This window comes from Labrus bergylta, chromosome 4, assembly GCF_963930695.1.
Source record: "Labrus bergylta chromosome 4, fLabBer1.1, whole genome shotgun sequence".
Lineage (NCBI taxonomy): Eukaryota > Metazoa > Chordata > Actinopteri > Labriformes > Labridae > Labrus > Labrus bergylta.
Genome location: NC_089198.1, coordinates 10,930,170 through 10,952,316, shown reverse-complemented (window position 1 = coordinate 10,952,316; position 22,147 = coordinate 10,930,170). Strand labels below are relative to the sequence as shown.

The window sequence follows — 22,147 nt, the reverse complement described above, 5'->3', positions numbered from 1 at the left end:
TACACAGCAGCCTCTACCATCAGTGTGTCAATGTGTTCGTGTTACCTGCAGTGTAAAAACTCTTTGAGTAGTCAGAGGCCTGAAAAGCGCTTTACAAGCTCGAGTTCATTTACCAGTTACCTGCCGACACATCCTAAATGGCAATTCATGACCCAAATTTCTAGAATTTTTCACCCATTAAAATGTATTTAATGAAACATTATGCAGCCCTGTGTTATTTTCCCTTCTGCTCTTGTCGTTTAGTGGCAGATGACCAGCGTCACGGTGCATCACGGCCTCCAACCTGCTAAGTAAGTATAAATCATTATCAGAAATACTTTATTAATCCCAGGAGGGAATTCAGTAATCAACCCTACAACACATGTTCTTTCAAATAAAAGCTCAGCATAGACCTTTTGCCACATCTTTGACACAACAACCCACTAAAAATCACTTCACGACCCACTTTTGGGTCCAGACCCACAAGTTGAAAATTATTGGTTTAGATGTTGAAATATGTCCTGATTAATTCTGAGAAATACATTTATATTTAATCCATGACTTTTTCTAAGCTTATTTTTTTTAAATAATGAACTAAAAAAAAAAAAAAAAGTTAAAGCCCTGAATATCAGACACCTGATCAAATCTCTGCATTAAAAAACTGCATTATCAGCATCACTCTGTAGCCTTTCATTTTACCACATTTCACCTCTAGGCTACATAATACAATTTAGCAGGCAATTACAAAGAAACTAAAAACGGAAGCAAAAAAGGAAGGCAATTAAGAAGAACAAGCACCTCACAGGTGAAGAAAGGCCACCTTTAAAAGTAGCTCATTTGAACCCTCAATTAGCCTGACAGAAGTTTTAATACAGGAACTACACAGTAACATCAGCCACTGTATGAAGTATTTGGAGAAGTAGGACTACGGTACACATTTCCGAAAACTATAACTTAAGTCTGCTCTGATAAACTTGTATCCAATGAATTTCCGCCTTGAGCTCACAGTGACAATTTGAAAGAGTCCTCATTTAAACGGAGGTAAATTAAAAACAGTAAAACGTCTGAAGCTCTGAAACGGAGACGCGTTGATGTCAGACTTTTTACATACCGAAGATTTGAAGACGCGGCTGAGGAACTTTAAATCCAGTTTTATAGAAAAACACATCTAACCTGAGAAGTAGACACTCGGCTCCTTCACGGACACGACATTCCCAGGAGTTTAACTTCACCACACCCGCTCAACAACATCTGTCACGCACGATGCGTTCAAGAGCTCCGAAGAAAGCCCCGAAATCAGAGTTTTTGTTAGAATATATACAGATTGGGTCTTGATTTCTTTACATACCTGTTATAGTAATACAAAACGCCTTCTGCTACTTGTTAATAAACCATTTATGATATTTATCTTCTGACTACATAGCCTAAATAAAATAGCTTTTCACTTAATGCAATGTGCAAGTTTAGCAGCCTACGTGTACTTGTTTCTCCAAACATACAGGCCTATAGAAAAAAAAAATCAAAGCACGAAGCAAAGCACATGATAAAGTATGGATAGAATAAAACGTGTCATTAGAGTCAGGGTCAATAAGAAAAACGATCCCATCGATTTTTAAATGAAAATTGAAAAGGAAGTTGAAAAGATGAAAGCTCACCACAGCCACCAGTACAGTTAAACACACACTTCTGAACAACAACAGCTGTAGGACTGTGAGGATCTGCCTGCTTTCAACTTTAACTTTTAACTTCCTGCTGTTGGAAAGTGTTGTAATGGGAGTTTTCGCTGGTGCCGCTGGGGGGCTTTATGTGCGAGGGTGGGGCCTCTCGCCTGATTCCGCGGGGACCCTGTGGCCCCCAACTCTCTGTTCTACTCTGCTCTTCTTCTTTACGACATCTCTATGATCTGAATAGCATGATGTACACCTATGGATATTGTGTATATTCATTATTATATATATATATTTATTACCATCACCTCTCTTTTTACGATGGTCACATAATTACATTTATATAATTTTATCTTCCTTCCATTAATGTTTACATGCATATATACTTTTTCCTCTAACTAATTTTAAATTTATTTTTCATTTATTCATATTTTTGTTTGTTTTCTCGCTACTCCCCACTATATTCCGCACTTTAATGCATTAAGCTCCCAGGAACACATTTCACACCTTTCTAACACACTATCTGAACATTAAAATCATTGCTTGACTCTCATCTCATTTAAATGTATTTTGTCTGTATTGTCGCTCTGTATCTTTGCTTATGTTTTGCTTTTTTTGTATCTATTTTTATTTATTTTTCTTTGTTTGTTTTTGCTTTAGTTGTCATGTCTATGTATTCACCTTATCACCAAGAAAAAAAGAAAAAAAAAGGATGTGTGTTGTAAACAGTCACAAAAATAATAAGGCATTCCTGTTTTAGGATAATTTTTTTTATTGTACACCATAAAAGAAATGGACGCCAGGAACGCAGTGATTTTGCAGCTAGCATTCTTCCGTCTACATTCATCATAAAAAATCTCTGAAGAAAAGTAAACACTGTTCAAGCAAGCTTTGACAAACACTGTTATCTTGGTCATTAACTTAACAAATAGCAGCCCAGTAAGTGCAGAGAAGTAAGTAGACGGAAATTCAGTCTTTTGTTTCCTTCCATGTAAACTTAACAAAAACTAGAGGTGGGGGAAAAAAAAAAATCATGATTCCTTATCTTGTTAGATTTTAAATAGATTCATAACTTCCAAAAATCTGTTTTTTTTTTGGGCTTATCAGTCACTCCCTGCTAAGTGCTAATGCTAGCTCTTAAACTCATCAGAATGCCAAATGGAGCAGCAGGAAATTCAGCCGGTCTCACAGATAACTGGAGTAGATCCAGAAATATGTACAAATTCAAAAATAGACTTTGAATCAAGAATCATTTTGAATCGAGAATAAATTCTGAATCAAATCGTGAGACACCCAGAGATTCCCGGCCCGAACAAAAAAAAAAAAGCACAGATTGACAGGAATGTTTTTCAGACTTTTAATGATTCAATTTTTACATTTAGTACACATGGAATTTGACAATATATTGCACGTAAAAAAGCTGTCATAATAATAAACAACTCCACCCTGGACTAAAAATAAATATCATGTTCACCAAGGATCAGGATCGCTACAGTTGGTAAAAGTTTCAATATGAACAAACACACAGATTAAACTCAAGCATGGTTTAAAGTCTAAATGATCAAATCTAGAAAATCATTTCCTTTAGGTCATCTTAAACCATACCATGACATGTGCATGATTTTGTTTGATTTCTGAATCCCATTTTGTCGTCCTTAAAAACGTGGCAGTTTCTCACGATGGCACAGCTGCCAGTGAAGCAGATGTGAGACTTTTTTTTAGTACCGCAAAGCCTCAGCTGTAGTGTTCAGAATCAAGAAGTCAGTTCTCCAAAGGAAAGTTAGTAACTAGTGTAATAAGGTCGAGAGTGGTGTCTCCTCTTTTGACATTCACAATAAGCTGATTGTAGTTTTTTGTATTAAAGGGATACTTCACCCGTCGAAAGATGAATCTGTCTTGACATCGGGTCAGCAGTAGAAATATAGTAATAAAAACATTTACAGACATATTTACTTCAGTAAATGAGGCCATTTCCTCAACTGATTCCGAAATTTACTGCAAAAATACTACCAGGTTTCTAATGATACAAAGCTTAATGCAAATGGGTGAAGTATCCCTTTAAGACTGGGTGACACCCATCCTCGTAAAGGTACAAACAAGTCACAGGAATGCTTATATTTTTGTCAGGGGACTGGTGGTGAAGTGACTTCTCTGTTTGAACGTGAGGCCTTTTCCAGTTGTGAGGCTTCTGTCACACATATTCTCGGTTCTCGTAGTCCTTTTTAATGGCCTTTTTAATGCGGTCGATTTCATCTTCGTCTGAGCTGCTGTATTTGTCGTCCTTCTCTTTCTTCTCGGCGTCCACGGCAGCTGGATTGTTGCCGTTTTCTGGTGAGGTCGCTTGCAGCTCTTGTCTGATCGTGTTCAGCTCCACTAGACCGTCATGCAGCTGCGTAGCCACCTCCCTGATTTTGGCGGCAAACTCTGACTTGGCCCCTTTCTTCAGTTCTTTGGAGTCTTTGGCCACAAAGTAGATATCCATGCCTACGAAGAGACCAGTGAGAACCCCAGTGGCCATGCTGGCGATCTGCACCGCCCTGGCCGCCGTGCTGCCGGCCACGTTGGCGATCTGCACGACGCGCATGATCTCATTAGCGTTGACCAGGATGGCTTTTCCCGCCATGGCACCGTCCTCGTAGAAACTGCTGCTGAGCACGGGGAAGTCGCGGTTGTAGGCGTGCTTTTTCATCTTGATCAGGTCAAACCTCTTCAGGTTCTCGATTCCCTGCTTGATGAATTTCAGGCACTTGTTGAGGTCGACCATCTTCTCCTGATAGTCATGCACGATCTTCTCCACCTTCTTGCGGTCCATGGAGTTGTTGACCTGGTTGGAGATGCCAGCCCCTGCCGATGTCAGACCCCCTGCTGTTGCAACACCCAATCCCACGGCTGTGACAATCAAGGACACTCCCATGGTGACCGGGGCCAGAGCAAGGCCCGTGATGGTGGCGACGCCTCCAATGGCGCTGGTGGAGCCGCCGGTGATTTGAGCGATCTTCGTGTTCTTGCTGAACTTGTCCAGGCCGTCGGCGATGCTGTTGAGGTCGACGACGTGCATCCAGAGGCTCTCAGCACGCTCTGAGAACAGCTTGTTAAAGACACGGATACCCTTCTGCACCTTGTCGGCCGTCACAGCAAACGCCCTGAGAGGAGAGAGTTAGGAGTGATTAGACACAGACAGACTCACTGTGTCTTCAATTCTCACTTATTGTAAATGTATCTAGCAATGCATATAATGGTTTTATTTTATTACTGAGTTATGCATCATCTTTCCCAATACATCCCTTTAAGATCTCGTGACAGCTTGTTCTTTGGATTATTCTTTATAATGGTGAAATTGTTTCAGAGACATTTTTTCCTGTCAAAATGGATTTCACGTCTGAGTTGAAACCAGGGTCATGGAATTCACTTTAATCAGTGAAATATTTAATCAACAACAGACTGAGATGTCACTTACTTGGCCTCTTCTTTTTCTGTCATGTCTTCATCCTGAGGCGTTTCTTCCCAAGCTGAGAAAGTAAAAACAATGCAGCTCAATGAGATATTTGGCTTTATCATATTGTTATAAAAGTTTGGGGACAACCAGAGACATTTCAAGCATCTCCTTCAAAAAGTACTAAACAGTCTGCTCTATTTGTTTTCAGGTTCCCAGACTACATCAGGACCTGGCTGCAGGTACAGTTTGTTCAAAAATCAGCCAAAAGACCACTGGAGGGGTCAGGCGATGGTGTGTGTTTGTGATGTAGTACTTTCCAAAAAGTGTTAAATGGAGTATGGGTAGAGCCCTACACTTTGTCAGGTACCATCTGGGTAACCAGAAAAAGTTGATTTGAGAGGTAAAACACAGATGTTGGCTTGAACATTTTTTTATAATGATGGGTTGAGGGCGTGTCAGATTTGACCTTTACATTTGTTTTTTGGCTTTTCAGATTTAGGTTCTCATTTCTGGTCATACATCATTGTCTTTATTGACCTGGTTTATTGTGTCATATTCAACCATGGCACCCCCCCCCCGCCATATAACTACATGCTGCAGCAGTAAGATTTCCATAGATGGGCCAAAACATGGCTGGGAGGTATTTAAAAAGAAATATCTTTGATTAAAAACTGATAATAAAATGAAAAGGTGATATAAAAACATACTTCTGGTCCTGTAGTGAAAGTGAATAAACAAGGCACATGGAGCCTTTCTGACCATGCAGAAATGACGCCAAACAAAGTGAGAAACATCGTTTATAACTCACACTCCACTGAGTTCCACCACTCCATGAGATCCTCCGCATCCTGGAAGACACCAAAAGATGTATTGTTGTCATCCAAACGGTTAATAGTAAAGCCATCAGATTACACTGAAGTATTCAAAAGAATATTTTTTTCTTCAGAAACCAACCTGTCCACTTCTAGGTTGAGCTGGGTCAATACGGAAGTCCTCCAGCTGGTCGAACAAGGTTCGATTTCCACCTTCATTCTGAAAGAAGAGAAATAAAAACCTTTATAGTTCATGAATTATAAAGGTGATGAATACATTCTCAGATTTGTCTCCCCTTGTAGCCGTACTGCATGTTGTGAGAGATTGAGGAACATAAACAAAGCCAGAAACCAGATACACTAATAAAAATACCATGTTGTTAGTTTCACTTTTTACACTGGATTCATTCAGACAAAGGGGAAGTAATGGTAAAAGGGATTCTAAATACACTGCCTTGTGTCTGCTGTTTTTGCAGAAGTAAAAGAGGCCAAAGTCTTCCATGGGCACGTAAAAAAAAGAGAAGCAGAGAAACGAATCTGTGCACATTTCGACCTAAACTGATCTCATCTTCCATGTTAGGGACATGTTCAAACACGGTGCTGTTGTGTGCAGGGGTGAGTGGGGGAGGGACATGTTGACTGTAATAGTCTCTGTTGGGAGATGAGAGGACCCCCAGGAGAGAAACAAAAGCAGGAGACTTGTTTTCAGGGGCAGCTCGTGTGCCTGCGACAGAGCTTTTGTAATATGGAACCACAATGAGTAAGAATGCCGCACGTTTGTCTGGTGGACAAAAACTCAAGACGAAGACTGGGAGGGGAAAATGTTTAACATTGTTTTAGGCCTCAAAGTGTGTGAGAGGTGACGGATGGGGAAAAAAAAAAAGAAGCAAGATCGTGTACAATTTTGTGTCTCATTCAGTCATTTTCTCTACCTCTGCGGAGTTTCCTGCTCCATCCTGTGCGTTCCTCTGCAAAGCTCTGCCCTGAAACCAGATCACAGAAACACACAGTTTATGCATGAAATAAAAAATAAATGTTATCTTGTATTAATGAGCTAATTCAAATTGAGCTACAAAGCAAAAGAGAGGAAATTTAGTCAAATATATTAACCGGAAATTATTTTTTTGTATTCATGAGCCAGGTATCTAGTTCAGTGTTTAACTCATGACAGTAGTATGTGCTTGAAATTCCAGTAACGCTAACTTCCTGTCCATGCCAAAATAACACCCCCAAGACTGCATATTTTCAAGTAAATAGCAACAGAGATACAGACAGGAGACAACTGGAAAATCTGGTTTTAGTGGTCAAAAGACTAAGAAAGGGTTAAATAAGTACCTTCATTTTACCATTTATCTATCTGTTAAAGTGAACACATCACATGTGTGAATGTTACCTTGCTCCGAGGCATGAAGGGATTATGTTTCTTAGGCTTCTTGACTTTGGTCTGAAAGGAGAAAAACAAGACGTCAAACACTCAAATGTTTCTTTTGCAGTAACTATGGTAACACAGGCATGGAGTTCTGATCACAGCTATTGTAGAAATCAGACCAAACACTATTTAATTAAAAAGATCAAATGAAGAGAATGTGTTTAAAAACCTCGTCTTTCTTTCCCTCTTTGGATGAAGAATTGCCTTCTTCTTCTTCGTTCAGCCCTTCATCATCAGACGGAGCCTGAAGAAGACAACAAGGAAAATGTGTACGTCACAAGGATATTAAGAAATAGAGGAATGTATAAAATAAGGTTGTGAATGATCTTGATTTCCTGACTGAGAATACTTCCTTTGCGATGTTGATCTGACAGCACTGAGTTCAGACTTGAACATAACTGACTCTCACATCTTTCAAGGGGAAGTCTTAAACAGTGGAATGTTTTGCAGAAGATTGTGCAGATGATATAAACACTACTGTTATGTTCAGAGCAGGAACTGTGGAGGTTGTTATATGTTGATAAATGTTACACTTAGAATTTGGAGAAAACGATAAATAATGTGCCCTTCACAGTCATTTTGGACTCTTGATTTAACATGGAGTATTCTAATGGAAATCCTGCATTGGGGTAAACTTTGTCTCGTTGGGTAACACCCATCCATTCTTTATCTTAACTGTTTTTCCAGTTTGGTGTCACAGGGAGCTGGAGACGATCTCTTCTGTCATTGGGGCGAGAGGCGAGGTCACACCCTGGACTGTTGGCCAGTCAATCACAGGGCTGACACGTAGAGACAGACAACCAGCCACACTCACATTCAAACCTACAGACAATTTAGAGTCACCAATTGACCTAAAAGGCATGTCTGTGGACTGTGGGAGGAAGCCGGAGTACCCGTGGAGAACCCAAGCATGCTCGGGGAGAACATGCAAACATTACGCAGAAGGCTCTGTCTGATGGGGATTCGAACCAAGAACCTTCTCACTGTGAGGTAACAGCGCTAACCACTGCAGTGCAGCCCTGGGTAACGCCCATTGACATATATTTGTTCCAGTGATCTGTCATAGAATATAGATCTTAACTAGCACAACACAAGAGGCACTCAATGCCTGAAATGGGTGGATGTGGTGTTTAGTACAATGACGACGTGTAGTGGGTGTAGCCCGGATCTTCCTTTTCAAATTCTAGTTTTTCCAGTTCAGCAACAATCAACCCAACAGGCTACAGAGTGAGAGTTCACTGCCTTGATACAAAAACAAACATCTGATTGCTGATTTGAGGATTGAAGACTGCAGAAGACGTGACACTGAATCAAGTCATACCAGCACTATCCTGTACTTAAGTGTGTTACAAAAAGACATGGGAAGGAAAAGTGTGCACGTGTAGAATGTTTGATCGTTACCTTGGCATGATGCATGAAGGGATTATGTCTCCTAGGTTTCTTAACTTTGGCCTGAAAAGAAAAATCAGTATTAGAGACGGATTAGAGAAAGAGGTCGAATTCTGATGTGATCCTGGAGAAGGTGGAAATGAGTTTATTTAAAGACCTCCTCTGTTTTCTCTTTGCCCTCCTCCTCCATTTTCTTTTCCTCGTCGTCTTCTTTCAGCCCCTCATCATCAGACTGAGCCTACAAGTACAGAGCAAGCGTGAGCTGGTGTGTACGTAACTATGAGGTAAATAAGTACCGAGAAATGTAACTCAAGTTTGCAAATGATCTCTGAACACAACATGAGGAGAAAATTAAACAAGAACAGTTAAGTATTGAACATTTAACAGACTGAAAGGTAGGTGTTAAGAAGATTAATGTCTCCATGAATACCTAACTAAGGGAGAAAAAAAACGCTCTCTTAAATACCTTGGCTGCAGCACGTAGCATAAACGGATTATGGTGCTTGTGTTTTTTGACCTTGGTCTGTAAAGCAAAAAAATGTAGCACATGACAAAGTGTAGAAACATGAGAAACAACAACTTCAAGAACTACAAAGCATAACATACCAATTCATAAAAAGATCTGCAATCTGCAGGAATATCATGTATCAGCATGACACAGGTTAGAGTTCCCACAGGTTCCCCCTCGAATAAAGCTAAGAGTATCTTTGTTTTCTGTGTTTCTAAAGCAGCTGCAGCATAATCTCCCTCACATCTACTTCCAACACTGAAAGATGTTCTAATGGCGGATCGAGAAGCCGTAAACAAGCAGTGGCTCTGGTGTAAAAAAGAAAGAAATCATACTGAAGCAGAAATATTGTCCAAACCAACACAACTTCTGAAGGTTAAAAAATAGTTAAGAGCAATTTTTGAAAAATGGAGCTAAAATAATAAAAAAAGCTTCTTGGAAAAAAAAGAAAGATGTAAGAGCCATATTGTGTATTTTTACCTCCGTTGATTATTTGCTACATTTTGCTCCTTATATGGGTTCGATAGAAATTACGGTAATTCACAGTGGGCGTGGTTTTACCTTTTCGTTACCTGTGTGTTTGTGAGGTGGGAGGCTAGACAAAGAGGCTCAGAGGGTTTGAATACCTTCTGTTGACCTTTATCATCATGATTATCAACGTATTTTTCATCATCTTTTCTACTTTTTTTTTTTTAAGCATTATTTTTCACTCTTTTGTTGAATTAATCAACATAATGTATCTGGACTTTGAGTTTTATTCCGATATGAACGAGTCATAGGTACAGGCCCACTTAGTCTCTGTGCAGCATTCTTTAATCTTATAGCCGCCACAATAGAAGACTTAAGAACATAGAGTTCAGACAGCTGATATGAAGGAAGCAGAAAGTAGCACATTTAGACAGTTCTGATCTCAATTCTCACCAACAAATTTACAGAGTTAGACACTGAAAACAAATCTCAAATATAAACAGTCAGTGTCTGCACAAACATTGTGTCTATCAATATCATATTCTAGACTCATACTGTGGATTATTGCTTAATACAGTTTGAACAATTTGTGGAGAACTTACTTTTCTGCTCTCTTCGTTGAGGATTTCATCATCTGACTGGCTCTGCAGATAATTAAACATCAATACATGTGAGTTATAGTGTAGCAGAAAAGTGTTTCATACATGTTCTTCATGCACTGTTCTGTGTTTGAATGTGAGTCTGTGTTTTTGTACGTTGTTTGCTTGATAGAGGCTTTAAAGGAATATTATTGCACTTCTACTAATTTGACAGGAACTATAACTGCTCTCAGGACTCAAACTGGATTATTTGAGGAACTATCTTAAAATGGTTTTTCATATAAATGCTTTTGAGATCTTCCACAACAACTTTTAAATCACATCTTTACCTCTTTCCCAAGTTAAATTTCACAACTTATCAATAAGCAAATATTCCAAATCTATCAGGAAACCAATAAATCAGTGTAACACTGACGCCGTGTATAGTACGTGCTCTTACATCATTATTGTTCTTCTGCTTTTGCTGACCACGTCCTGCTGTTCTGTTCACCTCCTGAAGTTTAACCAGAGCAGTTTGTTAAACCAGAGGGCTGAGAAACCAGCGCCAACACACTCTGATACACATCAGCTCTAAAGTGCCACAAACAGATATTATTCCCTAAACAATGACGGCTTAAAGTACCTCCTCTGACGGTTTGACTAAAACTGTTTCTGAGGGTTTTTCCTTTCTCTCTCTGGAGAACATGTCCTTGTTTCCCTGCAGAGGACACACAGGCAACTTTTCCAAATATAGTAACAAGATCGAAGACAAAGACCCCTACAGGTGTAGTTCTTAGTTTTGATAAAGCATGAGTTTCAAAAGCACAGTAAATCCTTTTCACAATGTGTGCTGGTTTACTGAAGGACATTATTTTATAACAAATATATTCAAATGTAGAAAAGTGCTGGGGAAGAACAAGCCACCCATTGTTGTGTAATTATAAGAAGTGTAGTCTGTACCTGACTATCCTCAGTTCCTCGTGATTTCACCTTGTCGTATGTGGACGTCCTTTTCATCTCCTGTAAAGAGATCACAGACTTAACAACACAATCAAAAGACAAAGAACTGCTCTCGCTCCGGGCTGAATGTGAGCTGCAAACCTCTTCAGTCGGTCTGGGTGGGACCAGTGGAGTTTCACTTCTTTCTTTCCTCTCTCGCTGGATCATGTTGCCTTTGACCTGTCAAGGACACACACACACATACACCGTCACAACACACACACACACAGAGTCACACAGTGTGCTCGAGCAGAAGGACAGGCAGGCTCGAGAGCAGAGTCCGGATTAAAAAGGGAGTTAAAGGGATGTGCAGGATAAGGCGGAGCGTGAGCAGAAAGGGTATTTTGGACAGAAGTTGATCAGCTGTGTGCGGTGACTGATGACTCATGAGTGATGCAATAAATAGACTGACCGTCTTTGGATACTCTTTCTCTGGATTTTCGTTCTCCTTGAGCATCTCTTCAGTGTCTTCAGTGTCTTTCTAGACATAGGACGTTAAATTAAATGTTAGCATTGAGATGCATCAACACCAAATCAGATCACTTGTTTTGCTCGGAAACAATGGTTGACAATACTGTCTGGAAAAGATGTCCTTTTATATCCGACAAACATCCCATCACCACATTCATCACAACTACAATATCATCATTCTTGACCCCTGACTATTACAGTGGAAATATTTCTTACTTTGTTTCCAGATCGAAATGGATTCAGCTTCGTCATCGCCTCAGAGAATTTATTCTGAATATGTGGAAACAAAAGGGAAAAAAACAAAATAAAACAGGGATGCATACTTCATTTTCTGGATGAAAGCAGAACCCATAAAAACTATAAATTAAATATAAAAAATCCTGACAGACCTGCTTGTGACCGTGTTGGCCCTCTCCATCGTCGGATGCCTCCTCCCCGTCAGAGTTAGAGTTCTTCTCCTGCAGACGGAGCAAACCGTTTTGTAACACAGAAACAACAGTACATAGTAGAAACAATAGAACATCATCTGCATATAACTTGATCACTTTAAAAAAAAAATTCTACAGGAGAAGGCTTTGTTTCAGCGCAGTACAGGGAACTATCTCCCACCTTTTTGTCTGGGTAGAACGCGCCCTTCATCATGGCGTTAAATCCGTTCTGAAATAAAGCAGATTCACTGTTATTGTCCACTGAACAACAACAACGACAACAACACATAGCCCTTACCCTCGCCTTAATGTCACAGCAGATATTTGATCATGGTTCTATATTTAGAGAGCTGTTTTTAGCTCATGCAAAACTATCTTAAAGCAACACCTGCTTGGCTTTGGGCTTCTCCTCAGTAGAGTTGTTCTCGTTGGAGTCTGTCTTCTCTTTATCCTGTTACAGCCCAATACACAAAATCAGCATGTCATTATCTTAATATGTGACCAACACTGAGATGTGTCTGGGAGGAGAAACGCATACAAAGCAGGAGGAAGTGTGTAGTTTAATGACCTGAGATGAGGTGAAAGGATACTTCTTCTTTGCCGATGCTTCACCCTGAGAAGAAAAGTCAGAGCATTTGAAGTTACAAACTGATTTTAAGTTAAAAAAAAAAACAAAAAAAAAATGTTCTTGTTTGTACCTCCATCTCTCACCTTTGAAGATTTTTCTACGAGACTGTCACTGCTGGCAGAGAGGTCAATCTCTGCAGTCAAATCATCCTACACAGCAGGACGCAGCATATAGTCAGAATTGAAGAGCCAAGCAGAAAGAAAAGACACTCAAGTATTCTCTGTAAACACCTGCTGACTGGTCCCAAACAGACCTCAGGTAACTAAAAGAAAAGTTTGTTTTAAAGGCTTTAGGATTCCTGTGAATTGAAAAATTATTTGTGTGATGTTGTCGGAGATTTTCAGATATCTGTGACTCCCTACGACTACTGAAAAAGTATCAAACGTTGTGAAAACTGATGCTTTCAACATTTTTTATGCCAAGATTCCCAAAAGGCATGTCAAAAACGTCAAATATTTTCACTTTAGTACAGACTTTAAAATCCATGTACTGACATGACTTTGAAACCAGACTAAATAAAGTGTTGGTTCATGAAGAAAACATTTTTTCATTGGAACAATACCAAACACACTATCCCTGAAACTTGATAGGCAACTTTTAACAATGAAACCTGTTTCTGAATAGAACTCTTACCTGAGACTGAGATTTGGCAACTTTCTTTTTGAACACACCACCAAAGATTCCTCCTTTCTCCTGAGTAAAAAATATGAACAAAAAATTGAATATTCCTGGATTTACTGTTTGAGTTGATCAAGCAGCAACCTGACGGTTCAAAGTGAAGGCGGCTGAATTCATTGCAAACTCACCTTAGTGTTGTTACTCTCAGTTAGATTGTCGTTGCTTCCTGAGAGTTCGCCTGGTGCAGACAAATCCTCCTGGAGAAACAAACGTCAACAGATCAATATCAATCTGCCATCATTTTTTTTATTAATGGTGAGATAAATAAGCTGCAGAAATACACAACTCTCACCTGAGATTGTGCTTTAGCAAAAGGGGATTTTTTAAACATCCCACTGAACACCCCTCCTGACTCCTGGGGACAAAAAAGGGACAAAAAAAAAAATGATTTTGATGGAAATGGAGGAAAAGATCAAAGTATTCATCCGCCTTAATGAAACTCACCTTAGTGTTGGAGTTCACAGACAGATTGTCAGTGCTGCCTGAGCGCTCACTGGGTGCTGACAAATCCTCCTGAAGGTGAGAAACAAATGTCAACAGATTTATGTCAGAATAATCTATACTAATCTATATCTAGAGTACAATGGTTAGAATGTTAAATTGCACAAGCTGCAGGATTGCTCCACAACGCTTACTTGAGATTGTGCTCTTGCAAATGGCTTTGGGGATTTTTTAAACATCCCACCAAACAGCCCTCCCGCTTCCTGAAAGAAGAAGAAAAATCAAACTGTATTACTACATTATTCACATAAAAGGATGTTTATATGAAGAAGGTATTCTGCTGTCACAGACTTACCTTAGTGCTGCTGTTCACAGAGAGATTGTCATTGCTGCCTGATTGCTCACTAGGTGCAGTCAGATCCTCCTGAAGGTAAGAAACACAAATCCCTCCCTGATTATTATCATCATTTCTTGATAATGGAACATAGAGGAACAAGTGAGATGCACAGCTCTTACCTGAGATTCTGTCTTTTGTCTTGATGGTTTTGGGGATTTTTTAAACATCCCACTGAACACCCCACCTGACTCCTGAAAGAGGAGAAATATAGCTTTTCCTTTAATCAAGGGATTAAGACATTTTTTTTGTCTGGTTTCTGTCACAATTGGAAAACCAATACAGAGACACAGACCTGTCTTTTAAATGAGGAGGTAAGACCCTCTGAATATCTAATTAAGGTGTGAAGCTTTTTCAAAACTTACCTTAGTGCTGCTATTCACAGAAAGATTGTCGCTGCTGCCTGAGCGCTCGCTGGGTGCTGACAAATCCTCCTGCAGACGAGAAACAAACATCACCTTTTAGGTATAATCATCATTTGCTTATTATATTAAAAGATGAAACTATAGATACAACACAGCTAGACTCTTACCTGAGATTGTGCTCTTGCTCCAAAGTGGTTTTTTTTAAATATCCCACTAAACACTCCTCCTGACTCCTATGAAATTACATTAGAATTAATTATATATATATGACAGTTAATGAAATACATTGAAAAAAGTGGTTTTGTTTTTTAACTGCAGCAGTCCGTCAGATGGACAGGCAGGGATTTAGAGCTTCACAGACGAGCCTGGTCTGCTTCCAAATTGCTGACAGTCGCAGGTTTAGCTCGCGCTTCAAACATCCACAAAAACAAAACACACCCTTCCCGAACGAACAAACACTGAGTCATGCTCGATACACATGCAGTCAGTTAGATTACAATCTAACGTTTACACTAAAGAAGAACTAAAGTATTACCATGTAATGCATCTTTCTACACATCCACTTGATTTATCCCAACATTTTCAGAAAGTTAAAGTTTTAAATATTGACACAAAGTGTTTTTTTTACAGCAGCTTTTTCCTGACAGACATTATGATCACAAATCAATGTCACTTATTTACTCCATATTTAACTACTTTAATTTAACTTCAATATAGTTGTCTGGAGTGGGGTTTGGTGAGCCAAATGTAGTTTTGGTTTTTAAAATGTTGGGTCTGAGTGATCTCACTCTACTATGGTTTAAAACCAGGCAGTATAAACAAATGCTGACAGAAGCATCACAAGCTTTTCCTTGAGGTTTGTTTTTGTTCAATGTTTGAGTCCTGGATCATTTGGAGGGATGACACTCACTTTAGTCGTGCTTTTGTCAGACAGACTTTCGTTGCTGGCTCTGAGCTCGATGTCCAAAAGATCCTAAAATACACAAAATAAATCCGTCAGTGTTTAAATGAAATAGCGCTCTTCATGGAGCATTTGAGCATCCAGGTGATAAACTGTATCCTCCAGAGGCTGCTTCGCTGTAACAGAAGATCTCGTTTCACCTGAGAAGGCCTCCGGGCGTGTCCTGGTTTGTGAGGCCGTTTTAGTATCCCACCAAACACACTTGATTTTTCCTGAAGAGAACAATGCAGAGAAGAGTTTAGTTCCACATTTCTGTGTGGGACAACAACATGTGACCGAGCAGAGAGTAAACTCACCTTTGAAGATTTGTTGTTTTCTGTTAAGCTGTCACTACTGACAGACAGGTCAACATTTTGTAGTGAGAGGGAGTCCTATGCAAACATTTTGGAAAGCGTTAAACATTCACATTTTGTTACAAGAACCTAGACATATACTCAAGTATCTCTGTTAAGAAATGAAGAGATATCCGACTGGCTAATAAATATGGCATGCACACAAAATGATTTAAAAATAAAAAGCTCTGGAATTAGTTTACATGTTCATCAAAAATAAAAATCTAGGCTTCTTGAAACCCTCTTTTATTATGACTTCATGTCACTGATGTGCCCCACTTGAAGCCCAAAGAAACGTTTTTCATTGCTCATCTGCTCTGGAGTCAAAAATCATGAAATAAGGACGTCTATTGTTTTGCAGTTATGTTTGGCGCCCGATGTACAGAGGCTACAGTTCTTGTAACAGCGACCGTGGGTTCAAATCGGACCTCGGCCCTTTGCTGCATGTCATCCCCCCCACTCTCTCCTCCCAAAGTTTCCTGTCTCTCTTCAGATGTCTTATCCAATAAAGGCCAGAAAAACTCAAATAAATATAAAAAAACCCCATAAATTATTCAGTTTAACAGAAAAAAACATCAAATTTTGTGCCCAGCTAAAATCAGAAAATGTTCACTATTCTGTTTGGTAAATGGCTTCAATGATTAATCAATAAACAGAATTATTGTTATTTGGTGAACAGCTTGATTAATTGATTATCATTTATCACCTAGCTCTATTTCAGAGCATTTAAAAAACAAAAACAATGAGGTGGACAGTGAGTTGATGAAGGACACTACACACCTGTTGCCGGCCCTCTTTGCCAGCTTTGGTGGTCTTCTTAAACACGTCTTTGAATACATTCCCTTTTTCCTGAATAAAAAAAAAAAAAAAGTATGCATGAGTACAAAAAAATTGAATTAAAAAACAGATTTAACATAAATCCATCAAGAAATGACTCCTGAGCGTCACCTTGGTGCTGTTGTCAGTGAGACTGTCGCTGCTCTTTGAGAGTTCACTGCTGACTGATAAACTGTCCTGTAAAGTCCAAACAGAAGACACAGTAAGGGAGAATATTCAGAATAACAACGTGTAGTTATTTAGATTTAAAGTTACTTAATGTCATACTACAACATTACCGGCGCTGGGGCTGATGGTTCAATGATCTTGGAGGATCTTTTGAACATCCCTCCGAATAACGCCGCTTTTTGCTGCATGAGAAGTTACATAAAAAGAATATTAACCATGAGGAACTAAAAAACATGAGGGATGAAACCAAACTAATATCTACTTTGGTTTCAGCTCTGACATACAGCAAAGGCATCTTTAATTATAGTCGAGTAAGAGACAGTAAATATTATGTGTAACGACCTGTGAGTCAGCAGCAATCTGCCTCTATTTGAGGACTGAATGGAAGAAAAAAAAGGATGCTAAGAATGACTGAACATTTATGTGTGTGAAAGGATGCAAAGTCACTTGTTTTTCATTCTTACAGTCCATCTTCAGGTCCAGAGTTCTTGTCTGGACTTGAAGCTGCCTTCATGTCTGGACAGGAATCAATGTTGACAGTAAAGATAGAGGGATTGTTCTGTTCCTAGCTCAGAGAAAAACGATCATACTCTATATCTCTCTATACTCTCTATAACAATTTTAAGAAGCACATGCTACTTTAAGAATAGAGACAAAATCCTCACAATAACCTGCTGGCTCTTCGTTTACAATTTTCTGTTCAACCTCACATTATTTTGTAAGCCTTTTCCCTGCATCATTTTGTGGACTGGAAATTAGCTTTTTGCCGAGCCGTTAGCCTAGCTGTTAGTTTGAAAACCCCATGTACAGAGGCTGAAGCCCTCCTGTCTCTCCAATAAAAAGGCTTAAAAAGCTCAGAAATAAAGAAAAGAAATCTCCTTTTCAACGTGTTAAGTAGCTCTTAAGCTAATAACGGTCTCAGACCATCACTTTCAAAGGCTTCATCTTTAAGGAAATACAAAAATGACATGGTGTATACAAAGCTCTGTCACACAGAAAGGTTAACAAACTGGGTTCAACTGTATGTTGTTTTTTCCATGACTATGCAAATGTTTCAGAAAGAGCAGTTCTCAGTGTTTCTTCGACACGCTTGTTTTGCACTCAAACATGTACAAAGACAGCTCCTTAAAACAAAGTCACATTGAGAGAGCCAGCTGAACGCTTAAAGCTTAAATATGTTCTGAAGGTGTTCACGACTTTAAAGAACAGTGAAGGAAATATTCTCTTTCTAGAACTCCCACCAACAGACAAAAACAACGCTGAATCTCTCTGTCGTCTATCAAGCCGCACTTGACAAAGCTCCACTTTCCGAGCTATAATACTTCTTCACTTCTTGTTACAAAGGCACACTGTAGGAAACATAATGACTGCTTCCTTGTTGCACAGCCTGAAGGAGTCAATACAGCTCATTGTGTTTAAGAATCACTGTTTAAGATTCGTCACCAATATACCCCTGAATTGAATTTAGTGTAATCCATGTTTCAGCAAATACTGTGTCATTGTTCAAAGAAAAGGCCAGTTAGCCTATCAGATTGCAATATTTTGACTGAACTCTCCTTGTAGAAACATGGGGGGCAAACTGGCAGGTACACTGCTGATGTGACTTTTTACCAATTTTGATATAGGCCCACAGTAAAGAGCCAATTCTGAGGCAACAAAATGACTATTTTCAGAGGATTATGTATGATTGAAAACATGTCAATCAATCAATCAATCTTCATTTGTAGAGCTCCATTTCATAACAAATGTTAGCTCAAGATGCTTTGCAAAAGTAGCAGGTAAAAGACCTTACTCTTCGTTATGTTCTCTACAAGACCCAACATGAATCCATCATGAGCACTGAGCAACATTTGAAAGGCGGTTGTCGTGCAGCAACGCATCAGCAACGTGCTTGGCGCTGATGCCGAATGTGTCGAGAAAGCTGGTAGTTACAGTGGCAAGGAAAAACGTCTTTTAGAGGCAGAAACCTCGAGCAGAACCAGACTCTTAATGAACAGCCGTCTGCCGGAAACACGCTGGGCTTGGAAAGTGGGATGGAGGGAAATGCAGGAAGAAGGAGAAGGATAGATACAAACACAGCAGCAACAACAATGGAAAAAAGTCTTTAAATACTTGATTTTAGTTAGACAGGTCGTCTACCATTTGATGTGAAACACTGTTCCTTGACCCATAGCAAAATGTGTTGTGTAAGGGGGATTCATTGGTGATGCATTTGTCCTGAAGAAACCTTGAAGGTTAGTCCAGCCATGGCAACAGGGCTACAGTTTCTACACTGTATCATGACCTGCTGAAATTTAGTATCTCACCCTCATCAACAATGTCAGAAAAGAAAACAAAATGTGTCACTGTCCACATACTTTTGCAGTGCAGCGTGTAGGTAGGTGTGTTGACAGTTTCAGTCACACAAATTAAAGTCGGGTAGAGGTTAACTTTTACTAACATATGTTTTAAACTGACTTAAAAAAAAAAAAAAAACTGACAGAAATACAAAGATTTCCCATCTCAGGGGAAAATGAGGGCGGGATGCACGACCATTCAAAAACACTACCAGCTTTCTAATGATACAAAGATTAATGCAGCACTTAAAGTATCCCTTTAAACAAAACACAAAGAACTCCACAAAAACCTTAAGACAGAAAGTTAAGCAGCTTTTAACAGCTTTAACATCATTGACAGAAGATATCTACTCACAGCTACTCCTCCTCCTCCTCCTCCTTCACACTCCAAATCCAAATCCAGGTTGTCGTATCGATCCTGTCAAACACAAAGTTTATCTTTTAACGCACATCAAACCAAACAGCAAACAAGACTGTGTCGAGGATTATGGTGTTGAAAAACTACACAAACATGTTTCGACACAAACTTTTAGTTGTTGTTTTTTATTTTTTGAAGATACGTGAACTCACCATGGTGTGCTGTTGTTTCGCGTCGGGTTATTCCTGCGGGTTTAACCGGTTTTGTTGATACTGCCAGCTGTTGTCACTCCCCAGTGTTGCCAGATCTCGCGAGAGAAACAAGCAAACCAGCTCTATGGAAACAAGCCCAAAACAAGCGCGCCTGGCTCCTCAAACAGATAAAAAATGAAGCCAAACAGGTTACCTAACCCACCACATAGTTTAAAAGAGAGATCAACAGATCGGGAAAACCCAAAGAAAGAAACGGGGGTTGTGGACGGATCCTGGAAATGGACAAACTATCGCGATCGTTTTTCGCTTTATTGTGGAGAGTTGTGGAGAGAATCAGTAGTCTATGGTAGGGATTCATACCATACAGGGAGCAAAGCAAGCCCAAACAAGCAACTGCACTTTAGAAAACAAACCCAAAAACCCCGCAACCCGCGCCTGACGGTATTTGCAAGCGACTTTACAGGAAAAAACAAGCCCAAAAGTCGCTTATAACAAGCGGACCTGGCAACACACTCGCTTACATTTACGAGAATAAAGTCGTACATTTTCCGAGATTGAACTTTGGAGACCAGCCTGCACAAAGTGATGTCTCTTAAAGCAGGCGTGGGTTCTCTGAAACGTATTTTCATCCCCAGTGGAGTCATCGATGAAAACTTATTGGTCAATTAAGATTTATTAAGTGACAATTAAGCCAATCGTAGCTGTTCGCTTACAGGTGACGCACGGTGAAGGTACATTTGCATTTAATCCTCCTGTCACTCATCACTGTCTGACTCAAAGCTTGTAGCATCCTCCTGAAAGAGAGTTAGTCACCCAAACAAATGTTTTTTAAGATAAATCCACCTCACTAAACAACTTACGTGTAACATTTTCTCCTCTTGGTTGTTATTTACTCCCGTAACTTTACGATGTAGCGGAAGTCCCTTTTGCAGTCTTTCAAAATAAAAGCACATTACATGACATTCGCGGTAGAAAGGGTTGTCCGCATCCAGAAGGAACAAGGAGAAACAGCAATTCCAAATGTATGCACAGCATTGAAGAAAAAGATGTAAGCTGGCAAGTCCCACATTGTTTGTTAAACAGTTTTTAAAAAGGTCTAGTTAGCTATTTTACTTGTTTTTTTTAATTATGTATTTAACATGGACAGTACACAATACATACATTGCAATAATTCAAATGGCTGTCAGCTAATTTTGATCTGTACATCTTTTATAGGCTCAATCCAGCTGAGATGGGATTTTTGGCTGAATATGCTGCTGTTATGAAGCCTGTCACCCTGGCCCTTAACATCCTCCAGGGCGAATCATCTGTGCCTATGGGCTTCCTGCTGCCAACACTTCACCAGTTGCAGGACAAGCTGAACAAGCAGGAGTCAGCTGTGTGGACCACTCATAGACGCCCTGAAGCACGGGATCCAAAAACGTTTTGGAGAGACAATGAAAGACCCTGAGCTGATTGCAGCAGCGATACTGCTACCAAAGTTCAGAGCATCCTGGACCACAGATGACAACATCATAAACTCTGGTAATATGCCCATGTATCAATTCAAATGTAATCATCATTAAAAATCAACACAAGTCTTCCAGCGTCTGCAGCCTGTGAGAGACTCTTTAGCCATGCAGGGCTCCTGTTCACGAGTAAAAGATCACAAATTCACTGCAAAAATTTTGAGAGCCAACTGCTGTTGAAGTTTAACAGTCACTTCAAAGAGTGATTCTTTGGGAAGGAACATGCAAAAACACATACTGTCACACACACACACAAGCACACACACACACTCTTGACTGTCACACATACACACACTAACACGCACACTCTCACAATTGTAAACTGTAAGAGACACTCACAATCACAACTTCTCTCACACTAACAATCGAACACTCACACACACTCACAATCACACAGACACAAACTCACACACACTCACAATCACACAGACACAAACTCACACACACTCACAATCACACAGACACAAACTCACACACACTCACAATCACACAGACACAAACTCACACACACTCACAATCACACAGACACAAACTCACACACACTCACAATCACACAGACACAAACTCACACACACTCACAATCACACATACACAAATTCACACACACTCACAATCACACAGACACAAACTCACACACACTCACAATCACACAGACACAAACTCACACACACTCACAATCACACAGACACAAACTCACACACACTCACAATCACAGACACAAACTCACACACACTCACAATCACACAGACACAAACTCACACACAC

The 22,147-nt window shown here is 39.7% G+C and overlaps 2 protein-coding genes across 4 annotated transcripts in view; both read right to left on the bottom strand.

Moving 5' to 3' along the window:
- Positions 1 to 1,179, bottom strand: part of LOC109999891 (titin homolog) — a 30,528-nt gene extending 29,349 nt beyond the window's left edge. Inside the window, exon 1 of the mRNA XM_065953712.1 lies at positions 1,091 to 1,179. The gene's annotated coding sequence lies outside the window, so the exon portion shown is untranslated. The remainder of the gene's footprint in view (positions 1 to 1,090) is intronic.
- Positions 1,180 to 2,989: 1,810 nt separating this feature from the next.
- Positions 2,990 to 20,805, bottom strand: apol1 (apolipoprotein L, 1). Of its 3 annotated transcripts, XM_065953711.1 has the most exons (40): positions 20,735 to 20,805; positions 19,875 to 19,996; positions 19,660 to 19,722; positions 17,079 to 17,150; positions 16,912 to 16,977; positions 16,744 to 16,812; positions 15,928 to 16,002; positions 15,772 to 15,843; positions 15,581 to 15,643; positions 14,838 to 14,903; positions 14,671 to 14,739; positions 14,428 to 14,499; positions 14,267 to 14,335; positions 14,106 to 14,174; positions 13,915 to 13,983; positions 13,763 to 13,825; positions 13,599 to 13,667; positions 13,426 to 13,485; positions 12,876 to 12,941; positions 12,733 to 12,777; positions 12,553 to 12,615; positions 12,346 to 12,393; positions 12,126 to 12,194; positions 11,953 to 12,006; positions 11,678 to 11,746; positions 11,368 to 11,445; positions 11,227 to 11,286; positions 10,910 to 10,984; positions 10,727 to 10,780; positions 10,291 to 10,332; positions 9,179 to 9,235; positions 8,870 to 8,950; positions 8,725 to 8,775; positions 7,493 to 7,567; positions 7,288 to 7,338; positions 6,827 to 6,877; positions 6,037 to 6,114; positions 5,891 to 5,930; positions 5,104 to 5,155; positions 2,990 to 4,789 (listed from the first exon to the last, which is right to left on the bottom strand). In XM_065953711.1, the coding sequence occupies exons 2-40, from the start codon at positions 19,875 to 19,877 to the stop codon at positions 3,838 to 3,840; spliced, it is 3,300 nt and encodes a 1,099-aa protein (XP_065809783.1). In that variant the 5' UTR covers positions 19,878 to 19,996; positions 20,735 to 20,805; the 3' UTR covers positions 2,990 to 3,837. The 3 variants fall into 3 exon arrangements, with proteins under 3 accessions (XP_065809783.1, XP_020510687.2, XP_020510688.2); XM_020655031.3 differs by lacking the exons at positions 10,910 to 10,984; positions 20,735 to 20,805 and having other exon boundaries at positions 19,875 to 20,668; XM_020655032.3 differs by lacking the exons at positions 10,727 to 10,780; positions 10,910 to 10,984; positions 20,735 to 20,805 and having other exon boundaries at positions 19,875 to 20,668.
- Positions 20,806 to 22,147: the final 1,342 nt, after the last annotated feature.

Excerpts from the sequence above, each read along its gene's own strand:
- apol1 (XM_065953711.1), bottom strand. Across the intron at positions 17,151-19,659 it reads GAGGAGGAGGAGGAGTAGCT|CAAAAAGCGGCGTTATTCGG; the intron begins GTGAGTAGATAT and ends CTTCTCATGCAG. Across the intron at positions 11,747-11,952 it reads CATTTCGATCTGGAAACAAA|AAAGACACTGAAGACACTGA; the intron begins GTAAGAAATATT and ends TCCTATGTCTAG.